General features: G+C 44.6%; 5 protein-coding genes across 5 annotated transcripts; 3 read left to right on the top strand and 2 right to left on the bottom strand.

Moving 5' to 3' along the window:
- Positions 1 to 490: 490 nt before the first annotated feature.
- On the bottom strand, positions 491 to 3,516 carry L199_005165 (uncharacterized protein; the record flags this gene model as incomplete). Its single annotated transcript, XM_064890879.1, has 4 exons — positions 491 to 1,594; positions 1,656 to 2,957; positions 3,019 to 3,345; positions 3,412 to 3,516. 4 exons carry the CDS (start codon positions 3,514 to 3,516, stop codon positions 491 to 493), a joined length of 2,838 nt encoding a protein of 945 aa, XP_064746951.1.
- Positions 3,517 to 3,998: 482 nt separating this feature from the next.
- On the top strand, positions 3,999 to 7,385 carry L199_005164 (uncharacterized protein; the record flags this gene model as incomplete). The annotated part of the gene is made up of 15 exons (XM_064890878.1): positions 3,999 to 4,005; positions 4,067 to 4,210; positions 4,270 to 4,624; positions 4,700 to 4,768; positions 4,828 to 4,999; positions 5,060 to 5,200; positions 5,270 to 5,371; positions 5,430 to 5,592; positions 5,651 to 5,726; positions 5,784 to 5,869; positions 5,922 to 6,133; positions 6,193 to 6,375; positions 6,442 to 6,672; positions 6,750 to 7,097; positions 7,218 to 7,385. 15 exons carry the CDS (start codon positions 3,999 to 4,001, stop codon positions 7,383 to 7,385), a joined length of 2,457 nt encoding a protein of 818 aa, XP_064746950.1.
- Positions 7,386 to 7,844: 459 nt separating this feature from the next.
- Positions 7,845 to 9,848, bottom strand: L199_005163 (uncharacterized protein; the record flags this gene model as incomplete). The annotated part of the gene is made up of 7 exons (XM_064890877.1): positions 7,845 to 7,907; positions 7,980 to 8,249; positions 8,326 to 8,357; positions 8,425 to 8,873; positions 9,015 to 9,182; positions 9,323 to 9,416; positions 9,485 to 9,848. 7 exons carry the CDS (start codon positions 9,846 to 9,848, stop codon positions 7,845 to 7,847), a joined length of 1,440 nt encoding a protein of 479 aa, XP_064746949.1.
- Positions 9,849 to 10,325: 477 nt separating this feature from the next.
- L199_005162 (uncharacterized protein) lies at positions 10,326 to 11,325 on the top strand (the record flags this gene model as incomplete). Its single annotated transcript, XM_064890876.1, has 8 exons — positions 10,326 to 10,328; positions 10,394 to 10,456; positions 10,544 to 10,627; positions 10,748 to 10,796; positions 10,862 to 10,885; positions 10,949 to 11,058; positions 11,121 to 11,200; positions 11,262 to 11,325. 8 exons carry the CDS (start codon positions 10,326 to 10,328, stop codon positions 11,323 to 11,325), a joined length of 477 nt encoding a protein of 158 aa, XP_064746948.1.
- Positions 11,326 to 11,940: 615 nt separating this feature from the next.
- On the top strand, positions 11,941 to 16,735 carry L199_005161 (uncharacterized protein; the record flags this gene model as incomplete). Its single annotated transcript, XM_064890875.1, has 10 exons — positions 11,941 to 11,970; positions 12,075 to 14,351; positions 14,450 to 15,013; positions 15,199 to 15,299; positions 15,370 to 15,579; positions 15,643 to 15,784; positions 15,849 to 16,293; positions 16,376 to 16,430; positions 16,489 to 16,574; positions 16,659 to 16,735. The coding sequence occupies 10 exons, from the start codon at positions 11,941 to 11,943 to the stop codon at positions 16,733 to 16,735; spliced, it is 3,987 nt and encodes a 1,328-aa protein (XP_064746947.1).
- Positions 16,736 to 16,879: the final 144 nt, after the last annotated feature.

Genomic DNA, 16,879 nt, shown 5'->3' with positions numbered 1-16,879 from the left:
TCAGTGTACACTACAATGTTATTTACTGTGTTGTATTGTGTGACTTGGGGGATCGCAATCGTAAGATACACAAAACACACTGGACACTGTGAATAATAGTGAGAGCGGTTGGTTGTATGACTGTGTCGTGGAGAGGGAGGAGAGAAGAAAAGGAAGATGGTGGCGATCATGTATCCAGGTTTTATAACTTACAATGGACATGACTCGACCATCGTCATCATCACCTTCTTCTTTGACACAGGTCTGTGCGTCATACAGAAAACTAGTTTACCAACAACGGTCCTCCAGTCGACACGCACAGACCACCAATGACACATGATATCAATACATATGACCTCGGTTCATCCTCCTTCTCATCTACATAGCAATACAATACATAGTCATCATCCCAGTACCACTCCCCTAATTGACATCAATATTATCAATCACACCATCCTTGTTTCCTTCATGATTATAGCTTCCTAAGTCATCTTGGAATACGAAGGCGAATCTATCGAGGTGTATCACATATCGTACACTTGTCTTTCGCACTCTCAGGATTCTGTAACATGCACATAGGACACGTCCAAGTACCTTCCGTCTTCTTAGGTCCGAAGCCACTTGCAAATCCTGTGAATCCACTTTGACCCGAAGTTTTACCGCCACTGCTGGATGTTTGGGTTGATGCGGGTCGAGGAGCATCGCAAATCGTACATTTCTCCTTTGCACTATCGGGATTTTTCAACATACATGTCCCACAAATCCATTGATCATCGTTCTTCTTGGCTTGTTGTACTAGAGTCGAAGTGCTGGATACACTGCTTGCTGCCGAACTAGCTTTAGGTCTAGGTTCTTCACAAATCGTACATTTTTCTTTCGCACTATCTGGATTCTTCAACATACAAGTCCCACAAGTCCACTGAGTTTCAGCAGCAGGAGCAGTCACCTTGGTGGTGGAAGATGCTGTTAGGCTGAATTCGAAAGTAGGTTGATCCCGCTTTTTGGCTTCCTCCAATACTTCCTTCTTCGGAGTGGATTCCAATGGTCGAGGTGGTAAAGTAAATGTAAAGAAAGGTAAAGCTGGTTTTGATATCTTCAATGCGGAATCTTTCGCGGAGAGGTATATTCTGTTCAAATCCAATTTACTATTCTCGCCAGTACCAGGCTTCTCTGTGACCTCTCTTCGTTCTTCTTGCATTTCCTCGTCAGCAGGCGAAGGTGCAGGAGATGGTTCGTTGAATGAGAAAGTAGGTTTAGGAATAGTCCCCTCACCTGAGGATGACGATTGTTGAATGATAGATTTCCTCATGGGTGAATCGAATGCGGACGTATCGACAGCATTAACGGCAGGTTGTGATTGAGGTGGAGGTTGATTGTTGAATGTGATTGTAGGTGGACTGAAAGGTTTGAACGTCTCTGCTGCTGGAATCTTGGCTACAGCTGCCGCTGGAGGTATGGGAGGAGCTGATACGGGAGCAGGAGCAGGTGTAGGTGCTCGAGATGATGAGGCTTCAGATTCGTCGACAAGCTCGTCAATTTCTATTATATCTTCATCCGGCGTGGGTGTTTCGACTCTATCCTTACTAGACCTAACGGGGCTTCCAGCCTTTTCCCACTATATCAATGACAAGTCAGCTATAAGGATTACTGAGGTCAATCAGTTAAGTCAACCTTACCGGTTTCACACCCTGGATTCTCTCAATGGTGGTTAACGGCTTACTACCCTTCATAGCTTCTTTATGCAACTCCAATTTCGCCGCAGCACCTCTCGCAGGAGTCCTTCGTGCAGGTGAGAAGGAGCCCTTCGATTTCCTAGGTGTAGATCCAGCAAAAGCCGTACTGGGTACAGTGAGAGGTACAGCAGGTGCTGGAGAGGGATTGAGGGAGGTTCGATCGTATGGGTTGAATATGACTGGTTCGGCTTTTCGAGTAGGTATAACAGGTCCAATCTCTTCATCTATTATATCCATAATGATCTCCGCAGCTCTCTTTTTCCCCGCTGCCTCGGCCTCAGCTTTCTTTCTAGCTTTCTCATCAACAGGTGTAGTAGAGGTGACTGATCCGGGCGACGAGATATTTCGACTTAACGGTGAAGGTCTAGCCGGTGTATGTGAAGGAACAGATAGTTTGTTTTTACCCTTATCATTTGCGGAGGGGTCCGAGAAAGCTGAAAGAGAAGGCATTGAAGCGCTTGATGATAAACCCTTGCTAGTACTAGACGTATTTTGATCGACATCCATGACTTCTTCCTCATCATTTGTTTTGCGCTTTTTTCCTTTCGAAGTATCTTCTTCCTCAGCTCCAAAGTTGAAAAGAGGTTTCAAATTTGATTTCTTAGGTTGAGGAAACATCCTTCTTGGTGACATACCAGGTCCAAGATATCTCTGTCTATAAGGACTAGATTGATTTATCGACCTAGGTGTGGTTGAGCCAACAGAAAATACCGTACCGGGTGTTTGAGCATTTCCATTTTCCGTCCTTTTATCAGGAGTATTGAATGATGCGAAAGATTGAGATGATTTGATCGCCGAACCGGAGGGATAAGATCCAGCTGCCCATCCACCATGTTTCTTTTCTGGCGGGGTTTGACCAGGTAGATGAGATTCAGCTTTCATATTTTCAGTCAGAGTCTCGATAACTCTGAAGTCTTCGGGAGTCATCTGTTGACCCTTTTTGGCTTCTAAGAACGCTGTTAAGGCCACTGAAGAAGCGGAAGATGATAAATCTTGGGTATTGGCCGGCGTAGTAGGTGCTGGATTGACGAAGGAAGAAGGCAAGGGTGTTCTCTGAGGTAATGCCGAGCTGCTGAATTCGGGACCAGCGAGCGGCGATCGGGGTCTTTTGGTTGATGCGGAAGGTATTTGAAGCGTTGAAGATTGGGATAAAGCAGGCATGGAGGGTGATGATTTAAGGAAGTTGAAATGGCCTGGTGCAGTAGGTGTAGAAGGTTCAAGTTGTTTGAGTTCGGAAGATGAATTCTATTTCAACGAAAGAAAGCCTTGATCAGATTCACCTCTTAGAAGGAAGAGCAAAACTCACTTGAAGGGCTAATCTATTCAATTGCCTTTTCCCACCTAGGACTTCACCTTTATTCCTCCAGCTTGCTGCCCTCTTGTCGAACTCATCACCTCCTCTGCCGGCTGCAGCGGCCAGAGAAAAGATATCCTGACCTTCCAACTTGGATGGTGGTTCACCATTCCATTCATCCTCTGAACCCGATTCGGACCTTTGGTCGATATCCACATCCGGTACTCTCACAGCTAATTCATTGGAGGTAGAATGAGTAGGAAGGACGGCAGATGAAGACGAAGTTCGCGTGAAAGGGGAGGATACGTAGTTGACTATTGATTTGAGTGTTGCAAAGGGCTATTTGCGAAATCAGACATGTTAAAACTTACTTCTGGGATTAGGATGAGAAGATGATACGCTCACAGTCATAGAAGCCGATTTCCTCAGCCTGGAAGGTTCAGGTCGAGTATAAGGCGTTCGAGATAGACGTTCGGATCGAAGGTCTCGCTGAGAGGATGATCGCTCCATCTTGAAGTTATAGATTGATTAGGTATCGAATCAATATTGATGTCGATCGAAGAGGGAGTTATGCTCAGTTGGGGAGACTTGCTGCTTCGAGGGGTCGGAAAGTCTTCCAGTGTGGTACAGTATTTTGGTATATGAAGCCACCGAAGCCACCTCTTGAGACCTTATGTAGACTGTATGCCGTGCCGTGGGTTCTGCCGCTTGTTGTCTTGTGGTTGTGTTGCCATGCACTGATGGGCCCAAAGAAGGTTGTAATGTAGGTAGGTCTAGGTCGACTTTTGACGAACGAGGAAACCTAAAGCTCTATGCCACTTATATGCTAGCCCCATTTAGACACGTGCTCCGATCGAGGCTTGACGCGTAAAGCAGAGTTGATGTCACCCTGGTCCATCGACGGTCGTGAAACATTACAAGTTGTGATTTTCGATCCATTCAAGTCATTGTATATTCCCCTTTCTTCTTTCACCAAGCACATCACCGACATCATGGGCGGTAAGTCAGCTCAGCGATCCCCCGCAATTTTCTACAGCTGACACGTTACAAACGTATATAGACTTTCAAGCGAGAAACAACATCGTCAAGAAGAAGAAGCGCGTCGTTCAATCCGACGACGAAGAGGATGAACAACCTGTCAATGGCGCTTCTTCTTCCAAAGTGGTAATGAACAGCTCACAACCTGACAAAAAGTCAACAGAAGGTCAGCTTCTATTCTCCTAATGCCATTGCAGAATGGAGAAGTCGCTGATGCATCATCAGGAGAATCCTCACCACCACATAAGAAACCCAAAACTTCACCAGAGAAGATAGCCTCGATATTCGCCCCAGCACCTAAGAGAGTTGAGAAACCCAAATCGTCATCTGAACCTTCCAAATCAACCTCCTCCTCGACAGACAAGGAGAAGAGTAAAGCAAATGGGAAAGATGGCGGTGAACCTATTGCATCCATATTCGCTAAGGCTTCTTCGTCAAAACCGAAAGTTAAAACGGAGGAACGAGCGGATGCGGACGTGGATTTGGAAAGAGGAAGTCCGACGAACGATGATGAAGGTGAAGAAGAGCTGGAAGAGGAGGACGAGGAGGATGAGCAGGAAGAAGCCGCTGCTGTTAAGCTGTATGTTCGCTTTTCTACGCCTCTCATGGTATGAGGACGAAGCTCTCGAGATCGGATTTTCTGACGATATATCAGCGCATCGATATTTACCAAAAACCACAAGTCTGTACCGGTGGCTGATAAAGGTTGGAAAGATGGTGAAGCGTGAGCTGTCTTCACGTATTTGGACCTGCATAATCAGCTGACTCTGTCTTTCTTTGTAGTGTACCGTATGCTGCGTTAGTATCGACATTTGAGAAGATCGAAGCTACCACGAAACGTCTCGAGATACTGGAACTTCTCACTCAGTTCTTCTTGGTGGTAGCGAAGAGAGATACCGCGAAACAAGCGAAAGATTCAAACTTGCTCAAGGTGGTATACCTATGTATCAACAGAGTACGTCTTGTCTGCCTCAAGTCAAGTGAATCTTCCGCTGTGCTGATTTCGTATTGCTAGCTGTGCCCCGACTATATGGGTATAGAACTGGGTATAGGAGAGACATTGTTGATCAAAGCTATAGCGGAGAGTACGGGTCGAGCAACAACTAAGATCAAGGAGGATTTAAGGAAAGAGGGTGATTTGGGAAAAGTAGCTATGGTAAGTTTTCATTGTCTCGCCTGTTGATAAAATTCCTGTTGCTGATATATATATATCTAAAATGTGCAGAATTCGAGAAACACCCAGCCTACAATGTTCAAACCCAAAGCTTTGACTGTCCCATACGTGTTCCAGAATTTGACGGAGATAGCGAAAGCTACTGGAAATGCTGTAAGCTCTTCATGAGCGTTCTGACTCGAAACGTTTAAGCTTATCGTCGTTTTGATAGTCGCAAGCCAAAAAGGTCGGTATTATCAAAAAGCTCTTAGCAGCTTGTCAAGGGAACGAAGCGAAGTTCATCGTTAGATCGCTGGAAGGTAAATTGAGGATAGGTTTGGCAGATAAAACGCTGGTAGTAGCTTTGGCTCATGCGATAGTGCTGAAAACGATGGGTAAGTGCGGTTTCAAATGCTTCAACATACAAAGAGATCCTGCTGATTATGCGCATAGGCGACAAGAAGATACCTCATGATAAGCTTGCGGCTAAGTTAGAGGAAGGAGCGGAAATTGTCAAATCTGTTTACAGGTCAGTTAGCTATCCTCATGTCCATGCTGCATCTTCAGCTGATAAGGTACACTTCAGCGAATTGCCGAATTATGACCTTGTCATCCCTGCGTTACTGGAAGTGGGTGTAGAGGGCTTGAAGGAACGATGTAAACTTACACCAGGTCAGCTTTATCATTCGTTGAATCGGAACATAGCTGACATGAGGTGATTCAGGTGTTCCGCTCAAACCAATGTTGGCTAAACCTACTAAAGCTATTGGAGAGGTACTTGATCGATTTGAAGGGAAGGAGTTTACATGCGAGTATAAATACGATGGTGAACGAGCGCAGGTGCATCTGCTGGACGATGGGTCGATCGCTGTGTTCAGTAGAAATTCAGAAAACATGAGTGCAAAGTATCCGGATTTGGTTCAACAGGTACCAAGGGTGAGCTCTCATTCTACTCGGAGATCGAATTGGTCATAGCTCATCCACTAACGTTTCAGGCGATAAAACCATCTGTCCAATCGTTTGTCATTGACGCTGAAGCTGTGGCGTACGACCTGGAAACGAAGAAGATCCTACCATTTCAAGATCTCAGTAGGAGGAAGAGGAAAGATGTGAAAGCTGAAGATATCACTGTGCGAGTTCATCTATTCGCTTTTGACCTTTTGTATCTGAATGGAGAGGCAAGTCTCAGCTGGACATAAATGACATTTGTTGTGATGATAGCTGACTATGAGAAATTACGTTAGTCGCTTTTGACGAAAGAGCTTAAAGAACGTCGAGCGTTACTTCAAGAACATTTCCAACCTGTTGAATCAGAGTTTGCATTCGCCAAATCATCCGATAGTCAATCTACAGAAGAGATAGCAGCCTTTTTGGAAGAAAGCGTGAAAGATGGATGTGAAGGTCTGATGGTAAAGATGTTGACTACTGCCAACTCGACTTATGAACCCAGTAGAAGGAGTATGAATTGGCTGAAGGTGGGTTAACTATCACTTCTGATATGAAAGCGTGGTGGTGGTAGCTGACTTGACGGTGATTGCTTTTTGGGTCTTAGTTGAAGAAAGATTACTTATCCGGAGTAGGCGATTCCCTCGACCTAGTAGTCGTAGGAGCCTATCACGGTAAAGGTAAACGGACTGCCGTATACGGTGCATTCCTCCTCGCATGCTATGATCAAGACTCAGAAAATTTCCAAACTATCTGTAAGATCGGTACTGGTTTCTCTGAAGAATTCTTATCTCAATCGTATGAGATTTTGAAGCCATTAGAGATTGAAACGGTACGAAACGATATCGAAACTGGAAATGCGAAACCAGACGTTTGGTTCGAACCGAAGATCGTTTGGGAGGTTTTGACGGCTGATTTGAGTTTGAGTCCTGTTTATGCGGCTGCTCATGGTTTGGTAGGTGGATTTCTCCACATTCGGCAGCAAGCGTTGTGAATGAGATCCGAATTATTCTATATAATGATTCGAAGATAATCGACAATTCAATGTGTTTGCTAATTCTCCTTGGCACAACAGGTCGATTCTAGAGGTATCTCACTGCGTTTCCCACGATTCATCAAGATCAGAGATGATAAATCGGCAGATGAAGCTACTTCGTCTGAACAAGTATCGGAATTCTATCAGAGACAAGTCACTGCTGGAGGTAAGAAAGGAGGTGGAGGAGGTGAAGATGATTTTTGGTAGTATTCATGTCGCTTGAAGATAGCACGATCATTCATGATAGATAGTCTTGAAATCTTTGATAAGTTAGTGTTTGTATAAATACCATTCATCCGTTCATCCACTCATGCAATTCCATGTAACATGTAATATGTAGAACCAATGAAGCAGGTTCAGCTTTCAGGCATAAATATCAATCAAAATCAAAGATATATTTCTGCTTTGAAAAAGCAAGAACGATACATATGCGTATCGAGTCAATGCATTTTCATGAATGATTCTGGTAAAGTACAGAGTTTTCTTTTTGAAATGATCGTCAAAATAGTGTTACAGTATACGTTATACAAAACGAACAGAAGACTTGAATTGATGAATCCACCATGGATAATCCCGTGTTCAGTGAATCTCATCCTTCATCAGTACATGTTTTAGGTGAGCTCCTTAATCTTCGCCCTAACGCCAATACGCATGTCCGTTAGAGCATTAGACTAATCCACCCCAACATCCCAATCCTGCAAATACACTTCCTAAAGCAACGATCAATCCCTACAGATTACAGCATGAATTGCATCAGCTCAAGAGTTCATTGCATGAAGTGAGGATTAGAGATACACTTACACCCCAGGTGACTGCACCTATTCCAACCCTACCGACAACCTTCCAAACCAAGCTTACCGCCACATGCAACAACGATACCAAAGCCCATACTTGCCATAACCATTTATGCGGTTGGGAGTCGGGTACAGCCGCGTCGTGACGTACTACGAAGGGAGAGTGACGGTATATTGGTGTGGAGTTGAAATAGAATGAAGAGAGGAGTAAGGTAAGACCGAGGTTGAGAAGGAGGGTGTCGAGTCGCCATAGAAGATGAAGTGGGAATGGGATATTCTGAATATCACAACGCCCAAATTACCTTAATCAGTATTGTTCATTGTCAGACGGTAAATGGAATAATAAGACTTACCGGGAATGGAAGACCTATAACTTCCTCTAGATCTAAATTACAATATGCACTAATTAGCTGTTACGTTCTTTGTCCTGCAACAATGACAATCGAGCTCACCTCTCCTCGCTCTCATCCTTTCGAGAATCTCAACTTTCCTTTCCAACTCTTCTTCCTCTTCTTCCTCCTCTTCCTCTTCCTGATCCTGCTGATTAGGATCATCATATATGACTTGAGAATCCTCTTCGTCACTTCGTTCAAGCACACTGCTTAACATCCCTTCCTGCGTTTTACTCAGCCTGGTAGTACCATTACCACCTGTAGTTTGAGCTTCGACGTCATGGTCATTAGGGTCGCAAGATAAGCTAAGTGATCCAGATGGCCGCATCACTTCTTTATAGAGTTCGATCTGTTCCCATCCCTGGATAATCCCGTAGGTCACTTCTGCCAGACCCCATCCTAGACCCAGATAATAGGACGAATGGAAGCCTGATGTGGGGGAAATAGTTATCAGAGGCAGGGTGGAGAGTCGGAGGAGTTCATGGATTATTGCGTGGAGGGATGTCGACCTGGAAATGAGATATGACACAAGAAGATTAGTAATTCAATGTACAGCGTACAACATCCGTCTAACGAAGTCAAGATAGAAAGAGATGTATTGCTGATTTTGAGGGAAGATTATGTATGAAAGTTAAATTTGAGACACTCACCAGAAAGTAGTTTGCCCAGTACTTAACCTGAACCACGACACTACTACCCACACGGGTACTCTTATAGTCTGAACAGTGCATGAAGCGAATATACCGATTAAGAAAGGTTTGAATAAGATCGGGTGGGGATATTTCTGACCTGCTTCACGTTCACGCTTGGTCGGTGGCCTAGGTAGAATGCGATAGTATAGTCAGCATTGAACATCGAATACTTGACCATAAGACTATTTCGCTCGAAGAGATACGCAGGACTGCGGATTTCCCACTGCCGATTGGCAATTAACTGAAAGCAGGTAGGGAGGACTGACCATGCGAATGTTACTAGCAATATCAAGAGGGCTAGCCATACCATTGTGATTATCGGTACAAGTAGGTATAACCTTGACATGTATTTCCATGTGACTATCCATACCTTCTTTATCAGCTATTTGATGAGTTGGACAACAGTAAGAAAGCTGAAAAGGGCATACCAGGTATTTCAGGTTCCATACCAAACTCTTCTCCCTCATCATCATCATCATCTTCTTCGTCCTCCTCTCCATCATACAGATCATCCGCATGATCGTCGTACTTTTGCAGATTTTTTCCCTTACCCGGACTGGCTCTCCTACTACTACCCTCCACTCCATTATCCTCTGCATCATCAAGAGTCGATGCCGTCGATCCATAGCTTTCCGCTCTGAGCTGATCGATAGTCAACCCATTCCCGTTCTTCACTATATTCGCGTAGGACTGTGGGTGAGATTGATGAGAGTAAGGAAATGACTCTTGGCGCTGGGATTGATGGGACAGGGTGGATTGGACCGCAGCTGGGATGACGGCGTTGACGCCCATTTTTTGGTATTGCTGATTTATCTTTCCTTTCTTTTGATAGATGATTGGATAGCTAGGTTTCGAATTTGAAGAGAGTAAACAAGGTGCAGCCAGTGACTGACTGATGATCCTGTGTGTTGTAAGTGATTGTGACGTGCTTTTGTCGTTATCTCCTTGTGTGAGATTGCGATTGTTCAACTGCACAGTTGGACTGTTCTACCCGGAAATCACAACCGCCGGTATCAATTAGCCTCGGAATGGGATAAAAACAAGTCAACTAAAAAGAAAATTAATCAGTGTACCTTCCTGTGGAACATCGCGCTCGGACCTGTCCATGTCAACAGATCAAAAGTAGATCATGTCCACCTCAACCGTTGAACACCAGTATCTCACTTTCATCTTTGCCTTTCCTTTGCTCTTCATCTGAGATAGATTGGCATACGCCATCATCGCGCACTCATACACACATCTGAATCCACATATAATTCATGGAAAACAATGGTGAGCTTTCATCATTCAGCATCTATCCTGTTAAATGCAGAAGCCAGCTCATCCTCATCCCTCAGTCCAACCTCGCTCAAGCTCGATTACATGAGGAACGAAAGAACTGGAGGAAAGATCATCCCTTTGTGAGTAAGCGTACTTGTCAGCTACCTTCAGCTCTCCGGAGTGGTCAGCTTAGCTGTCTTTTCGTCCTGCTAATTCACAATTATCAGGGATTCTACGCTAAACCTGTTAAAGCTGCTGATGGGACGATGAATATTATGTTGTGGGAAGTAGGAATTCCAGGGAAAGCGGGTGTGAGTATTGATCTCGGAGAGTCCATCGATATAGCGCGAAAAAATATCATATATCTCGTACTTTCAAAATGAGAAGGTGCAGAAAAGACGAGCTGAGCTGACGAGATACTATCCTGATAGACGATATGGGAAGGAGGTGTATACAAAGTGATGATGACTTTCCCTGATGGTGAGCTGATTGGATGAGACTGCTACTCGAATCGTGCGTAGCTGACGATGTATCCTACTGATCAGAGTTCCCAACGAAACCACCCAAATGTCAGTTGTCATGGTCAGAGGAATTGCTAAAGACGCACAAGTTGACATAATGTTCCTTTACAGGTAAATTCGACCCTCCTCTCTTCCATCCTAACGTATATCCCTCTGGTACCATTTGCCTGTCGATTTTGGATGAAGAGAAGAATTGGAAACCGTCGATCACAATCAAACAGGTCAGTTAATGGCTTAAGAATGTACCGATCCCAGCTGATATTGTTTCTTTCCCGTTATCCAGATTGTTCTTGGTGTGCAAGATCTCTTAGATAACCCTAACATCGGTGATCCAGCTCAGATAGATGCTTACCAGATGTACAAGTAGGTCATGCCATCTTACTCTTCCTTGATCCTGCGTACTGATCATATTGGTTGGTTGTAGAAACGATAAGAATGCTTATGAGAAACGCGTGAAGCAACAAGCTGTGGAACGAAGACAGAAGTAAAATTTTCGATGGACATAGACATCGTTCTCATCCTTTAGATACACAGATACACCTTATACAATCTGTTTATTCTATCATTTCTGGGCCGATTTAGCATTTATTCTTCATTCTTATTCCCATCCATGACTGTGGCATATTCCGTTATATTTGTAGTGTTCTTTCATTTTCTCCGTACCAAGATGTCGTCTTCATCTATTCGAGAACGGGTTTGGTAAGCTCATGAAGCAGGCCATCCATGCATCTCATCCCATCTGGATAGGTTAGCCATTTTGTAGACTTGAGCATCCATTTAGCAGACAGATGAACCAAAAGTGGAGGTTGATCAACACCACGCGATGGGAGATGTGACGACCCTGAGCGGTACCAATGCTCCTGATCCTGTCGTGCTCACTGCTCACCGTTCCTTGGGATATCTTGTTCGATACATCTCTATCTCTCCTTCTCTCAACCAGCTCAGTCATCCATACACCCCGCTGGCTCTTCTATCTCCAACAGAAACATCATCATACTGTCTTGAAAACGGATACACCCAGCCTACGGTCTTCTGTTTTCTCGGTCTAAAGGTTAACGGTTACAACGCATTCTAACACCAAAAGATAAGCTCACTGTCACACGATGTCTTTCTCTGCTGCTGAACTTCAAAAGGTGAGTACATGGCTTAGCTATGGCCATCACCTATCAGACAATAGCTGTCGTGTTTCTGGAAAGCCTGTCACGAAATATGCTGATCTCACACTTCCCCTCCACAGCGACACGGGCTCGAAGGTGCCCCTGATCCTTTCCCATCGCTCAGTGGTTCGACTGCTCCTGCTCCACCTGCTGCTAAAAGTTTCAACAACAACAATGACAATGGTCCTTCCACTTCGGTTGATACTTCATCTGAGGATGCTTTCCCTTCACTCGGCGCTTCCGCAGCTCCGGCTACCAACATCACCAAACCTGCCATCTCCGCTTGGGCTTCCAAACCATCTGCTGTGAAAGCTACCGGTGGAAAGGTTAAACCCAACACTTCAGGTGGCTTAGGTCGAGCCGGTACACCCACTGCTGCGTCTCACCCATTCAGTGATAGTTTCTCAATCCCCGCTGCGGACTTGACTCAAGGTAAAACTGCTCAAGAGACAATCCAAAAGGTTAGAGAACAAACTGGTGTCATTGTCGAATCTTCCACTCAAATGCGAACCGGTCTCAAGACTTTCTTAATCAGAGGTCCGGATCAGAAGAAATTGATTATCGCTAGAAGATTGATTGAAAGAGGTTTGAGTAAACCCGTCACCATCTCAGTTGAAGTCCCTATCACTACTCTGGGAACGATCATCGGTCCAAAAGGTTCGACACTCAAATCGATTACCGAATCCACTCAGACTAGAATCGATGTCCCCAAAAGAGAGAATCTTCCTGCTTATGATCCTAAGGAATCTAATGAGAAAGACCAAGATGCCGATGAAGATGATGAAGAGGATGATGAACCCCTGGTTTCCATCTCTGTCACCGGTCCTTCAGCCTCTTGTAATGACGCCAAGAACAAGATTTTATCTTTGATCTCTTTCAAGACTTCTCAAACTTCCACTTCTATCAAGACGATCCCTTCCTCTTACTACCCTTTCATTGCTGGACCTAAAGGGGTCAAAGCCAAGCAATTGGAAGAAGAGTTGGGTCAAGGTGAGGTCAAGATTCACGTACCTCCACCAGCCGTATGGAAAGCTTTGGAAAAACAATCTCAAGGTGAAACGGACGACACCGATGTCATTCCCAAGGATAGAGATTTATCAATCAAGGTTAAAGGTGAAAAGGAAAAAGTCAAGTTGGTCGTTCAAGAAATCTTAAAACGGTATGAAGAATTGAATGATTCACTTAGAGAATTAAAGATTTCAATTCCAAAGAGACAACATAGGTTCTTGGTCGGTTCTTCCGCGGATGAGATTTTAGATCAAACTTCTTGTATCGTTGAATTACCACCTGTCGATGATCCCTCGGATCAATGTGTGATCAGAGGTCCTCAACCTTCTCTGATTCCCGCTCTCACACTGGTCATGGACAAGGCCAACGCCATCTCAGTAGAGATGGTAGATGTAGTCACCCTTCATCGACCTAACACTTCGGACCCATTAGCTCACGCCAAGAAGGTGCTACGATACCTCATCAGAACATCTAAATTGAGATCTATAGCCGATTCACACTCTGGAGTCAAGATCTTCCCACCATTCGCTTCGGCCGTGGCCAATACAGGATCAGTGGTGATTGAAATTGTAGGAGAAAACAAATCGGAAGTATCTAAAGTGAAAGATGAAGTAGCTTCATTGGTCAAATCGATCTTACCTGCTGGAACCACCACGGTCGAAATTGATCATTTGATCCACTCTTTGTTGATTGGTAAGAAAGGATCGAAGATTAATCAATTTGAACAATCACATAATGTTACGACTGTCTTCCCACCTGCTCAAGAAGAATCTTCTGAAGTGACCCTGATTTACACCGGTCCTTTAGATAGTCTGCCAACAGAAAAGAAAGCTAGAGACGCCAAGTTGAAAGAGATCCTTGCTGGAGCTTCCAAGGCTATTGAAGAGTTAGCCAAGGACGCAGCGGACATCAAGACTGAGACGTTGAATATCGAAAAGAAATGGCATAGATTCATCATTGGATCAGGAGGTACAGTCTTAAACGCTTTGATAGGTGAAGATCAACTTGTAAACGTCAAAGTTGGCTCGTCAGCTACCAATGGTAAACCCACACAAAACAAGGGTGTAGATGAAGATTCAGTGGTTGTTAGAGGACCATCAACCGAGGTTGATAGGGTCGTAGGACAGATCAAACAGATTGTAGAAGATGCCAAGAACGATGATATCGTTAATGGCTTTACGATCGAATTCAACGTTTTGAAAACTTACGTTCCTCATTTGGTTGGTACTTCCGGTGCGACTATCAATAAGCTCAGAGAGACATTGGGAGTTAAAGTTAACTTCGATGATGATGAGTCGGCTGGGGCTGCTGGGAAGAAAGGTGGTAAGAAACCTGTTGTCCATTGTAAGGTGGGTAAATCTCTCTTTGCATTATAAAGGATGTCTATATGACGTGGTGATTAAGTAAGGTATGGACATAGCTGACCATTTGAGTTACCTTTTTGCAGATTGTCGGCCGAAAAGAAGCTGTAGAAGAAGCTAAGAAACGACTTGATCTTCAAATTGAGAAACTCGAAGATGAAACTACCGAGGTTTTGCATATCAAACGTTCTATCCAACCTGCGTTGATAGGTCAAGGTGGAAAATACGCCATAAGGTTAGAAGAGAAATACGGTGTTAAACTTTCTTTCCCTCGAGATTCTAAAGAAAATCAAAAACCTGATGAAGTCATCATTCGAGGTGGTAAAAAGGGAGTTGCAGCTGCTAAAGCCGAACTTCTGGAGGCAGCAGAGTACGAGAGTGAATCAAGACAAGAGATCCAATTCAAGATTCCGACCAAAGCCATTGCTCAAGTGGTAGGGAAAGGTGGAGTTACAATCAATAAGATCAAGGATGAGTCCAATGCTCAGATCGATATTGAGAAAACACCCGATGAAAAAGATGCCACCAAGACTACTGTTACGGTCAAAGGTGATAAGAAGGCTATCGAGGTTGCGAAGAAGGCGATTTTGGGTTTGATAGAGGAATTAGGGGATGAGGTGGAAGATGAGTTGAAGGTCGATAGTAAATATGTGAGTGTGTCTTTTGGGTGACTATCATGAGTAGGATATAGGAGGAAGGGACAGCTCTGGGTGAAGACATATGGCGATATGGCAAAGGTATAAGAACCGAAAGAGATGATTCGAAGAGCAATATGATGATGATGTGCTTCCATTTCATTCGATGGCGGAATGCTGACTCTGTTTGATCTCTTCAGCACCGAACTCTCATTGGGCAAGGTGGTCAACGACTCCGAGAGACCATCGCAGCTGCTGGTGGACCTGCCGAGGGATTCAAGCAATCCGGTCTTGTCACCTTGTAAGTAAACATCCACTTTCCCCTCGGATTCGCTAGGAGTTCGCCAGCTGATATGACTACGCACACCCAGCCCCAAATCCGGTGATGCCAACCCTGACGTGGTCCGTTTCCGAGGTGATAGCAAGATCGTCAAGAAAATCAAAGCTGAATTGGAGAAGCAAGTTTCAGTCCTGAAGGAAACCATCATCATTGGTGTTGTCGTCCCTCAATCTCAACATGCTTCGAAGATCGGTAGAGGTGGTTCGGCTTTGCAAGATCTACAAAGGAAGACCGGTGCTACGTGAGTAGATGAATTGCATATGAACCATTGATAGTTGGATACTGACACTTGTCTCAATCGCAGCGTTCACTTCCCCGGATCAAGACAATATGCATCCGTTGGCGAGATTGAAAATGCCTCTGACCTTGGTGATGCTCCCGAGGGTGATATTGTGAAAGTGATCGGTACCAAGGAAGTCGTAGCCAAAGCTGCTGAGCTCTTACAAGTAAGCTGGACTGGTGGTCGCCTTGGCACAACATAGCTGACAAATTTTGGTTGACTACTGCTAGGTGTCAAATGAGAGACCTGCACGAACCGATTCAAGACAGGGTCGATCTACTCCCTCGAATGATTACCCCTCTAGGACAATCTCGATCCCTACCAAGTACTACCATGCTATCGCCGATCAACAAAACTTGATCAGGCAAATTAGGAATGTCGGAGCGTTCATCACTATCCCTACTGCTCCTCCTAAACCTGCCGCTCCTTCCAAGACCTCTGCTTCCAATACCAATGGGAATGGCTTAGCTGCTAAGACAGCCAGGATCGACTTGTCTGGTGGAGACGAGGATGATCCGGTAGATGTTGAAGGTGATTTCGAACTGGTTGAGAATTATCAGAATTACCCTGAGGGTGAACAAGATTGGTCGGTCAGGGCTAAGGAGGAGCAGGATCTTGATAGAGCCGTGGAAGTCTTGGAGGGCGCTTTGGAAAAGGCTAAGGCTGCTACTCATGGTGAGTTCACTTCATCAGTCCATGTGTGGGTTTTACCCGAAGAAGGATCATTGATGATTTGTTGATTGGAAACACCGTGCAGTCGGTCTCTTGACTGGTTTACCTCGATCTGCATTCCCTAGAATCATCGGATCAAAGTGAGTTATTCATTTTCTCGACCTCAGTAGGAGGGTGTAACTGACATCGTGATGATAGGGGATCAACTATCTCTAGGATCAGAGTTGAAACTGGTGCCGATGTCCAGGTTTCAAAGGATGATGATTTGATTACTATCATAGGTGGTGAGTAGACCGATCACACCATTACCTTCTTATCAGCGGATAGATGAATGCTGATTATCGATGATGGTTGGTCTTGCGTCATAGACGAAACTTCAGTGTTACAAGCTAAAGATAGCATCTTGTCGATTGTCTCCAGACCTGGTAGAGGTGATAGGTATTAGTGAGATCCGTCCTGTCGCTCGGTTCTCAGTACAAGGTCAAAAGTATTAGGGTATTCGGATGATAAAGATAGGAGTGGAAGGATTGTATATGCTGTTGATTGCTTTACGCACATCTCACTCGCAAAAATAGCAAGATTGTTATGC

Source organism: Kwoniella botswanensis, chromosome 1, assembly GCF_036426115.1.
Source record: "Kwoniella botswanensis chromosome 1, complete sequence".
Lineage (NCBI taxonomy): Eukaryota > Fungi > Basidiomycota > Tremellomycetes > Tremellales > Cryptococcaceae > Kwoniella > Kwoniella botswanensis.
This window is presented reverse-complemented; position numbering and strand designations above follow the sequence as displayed.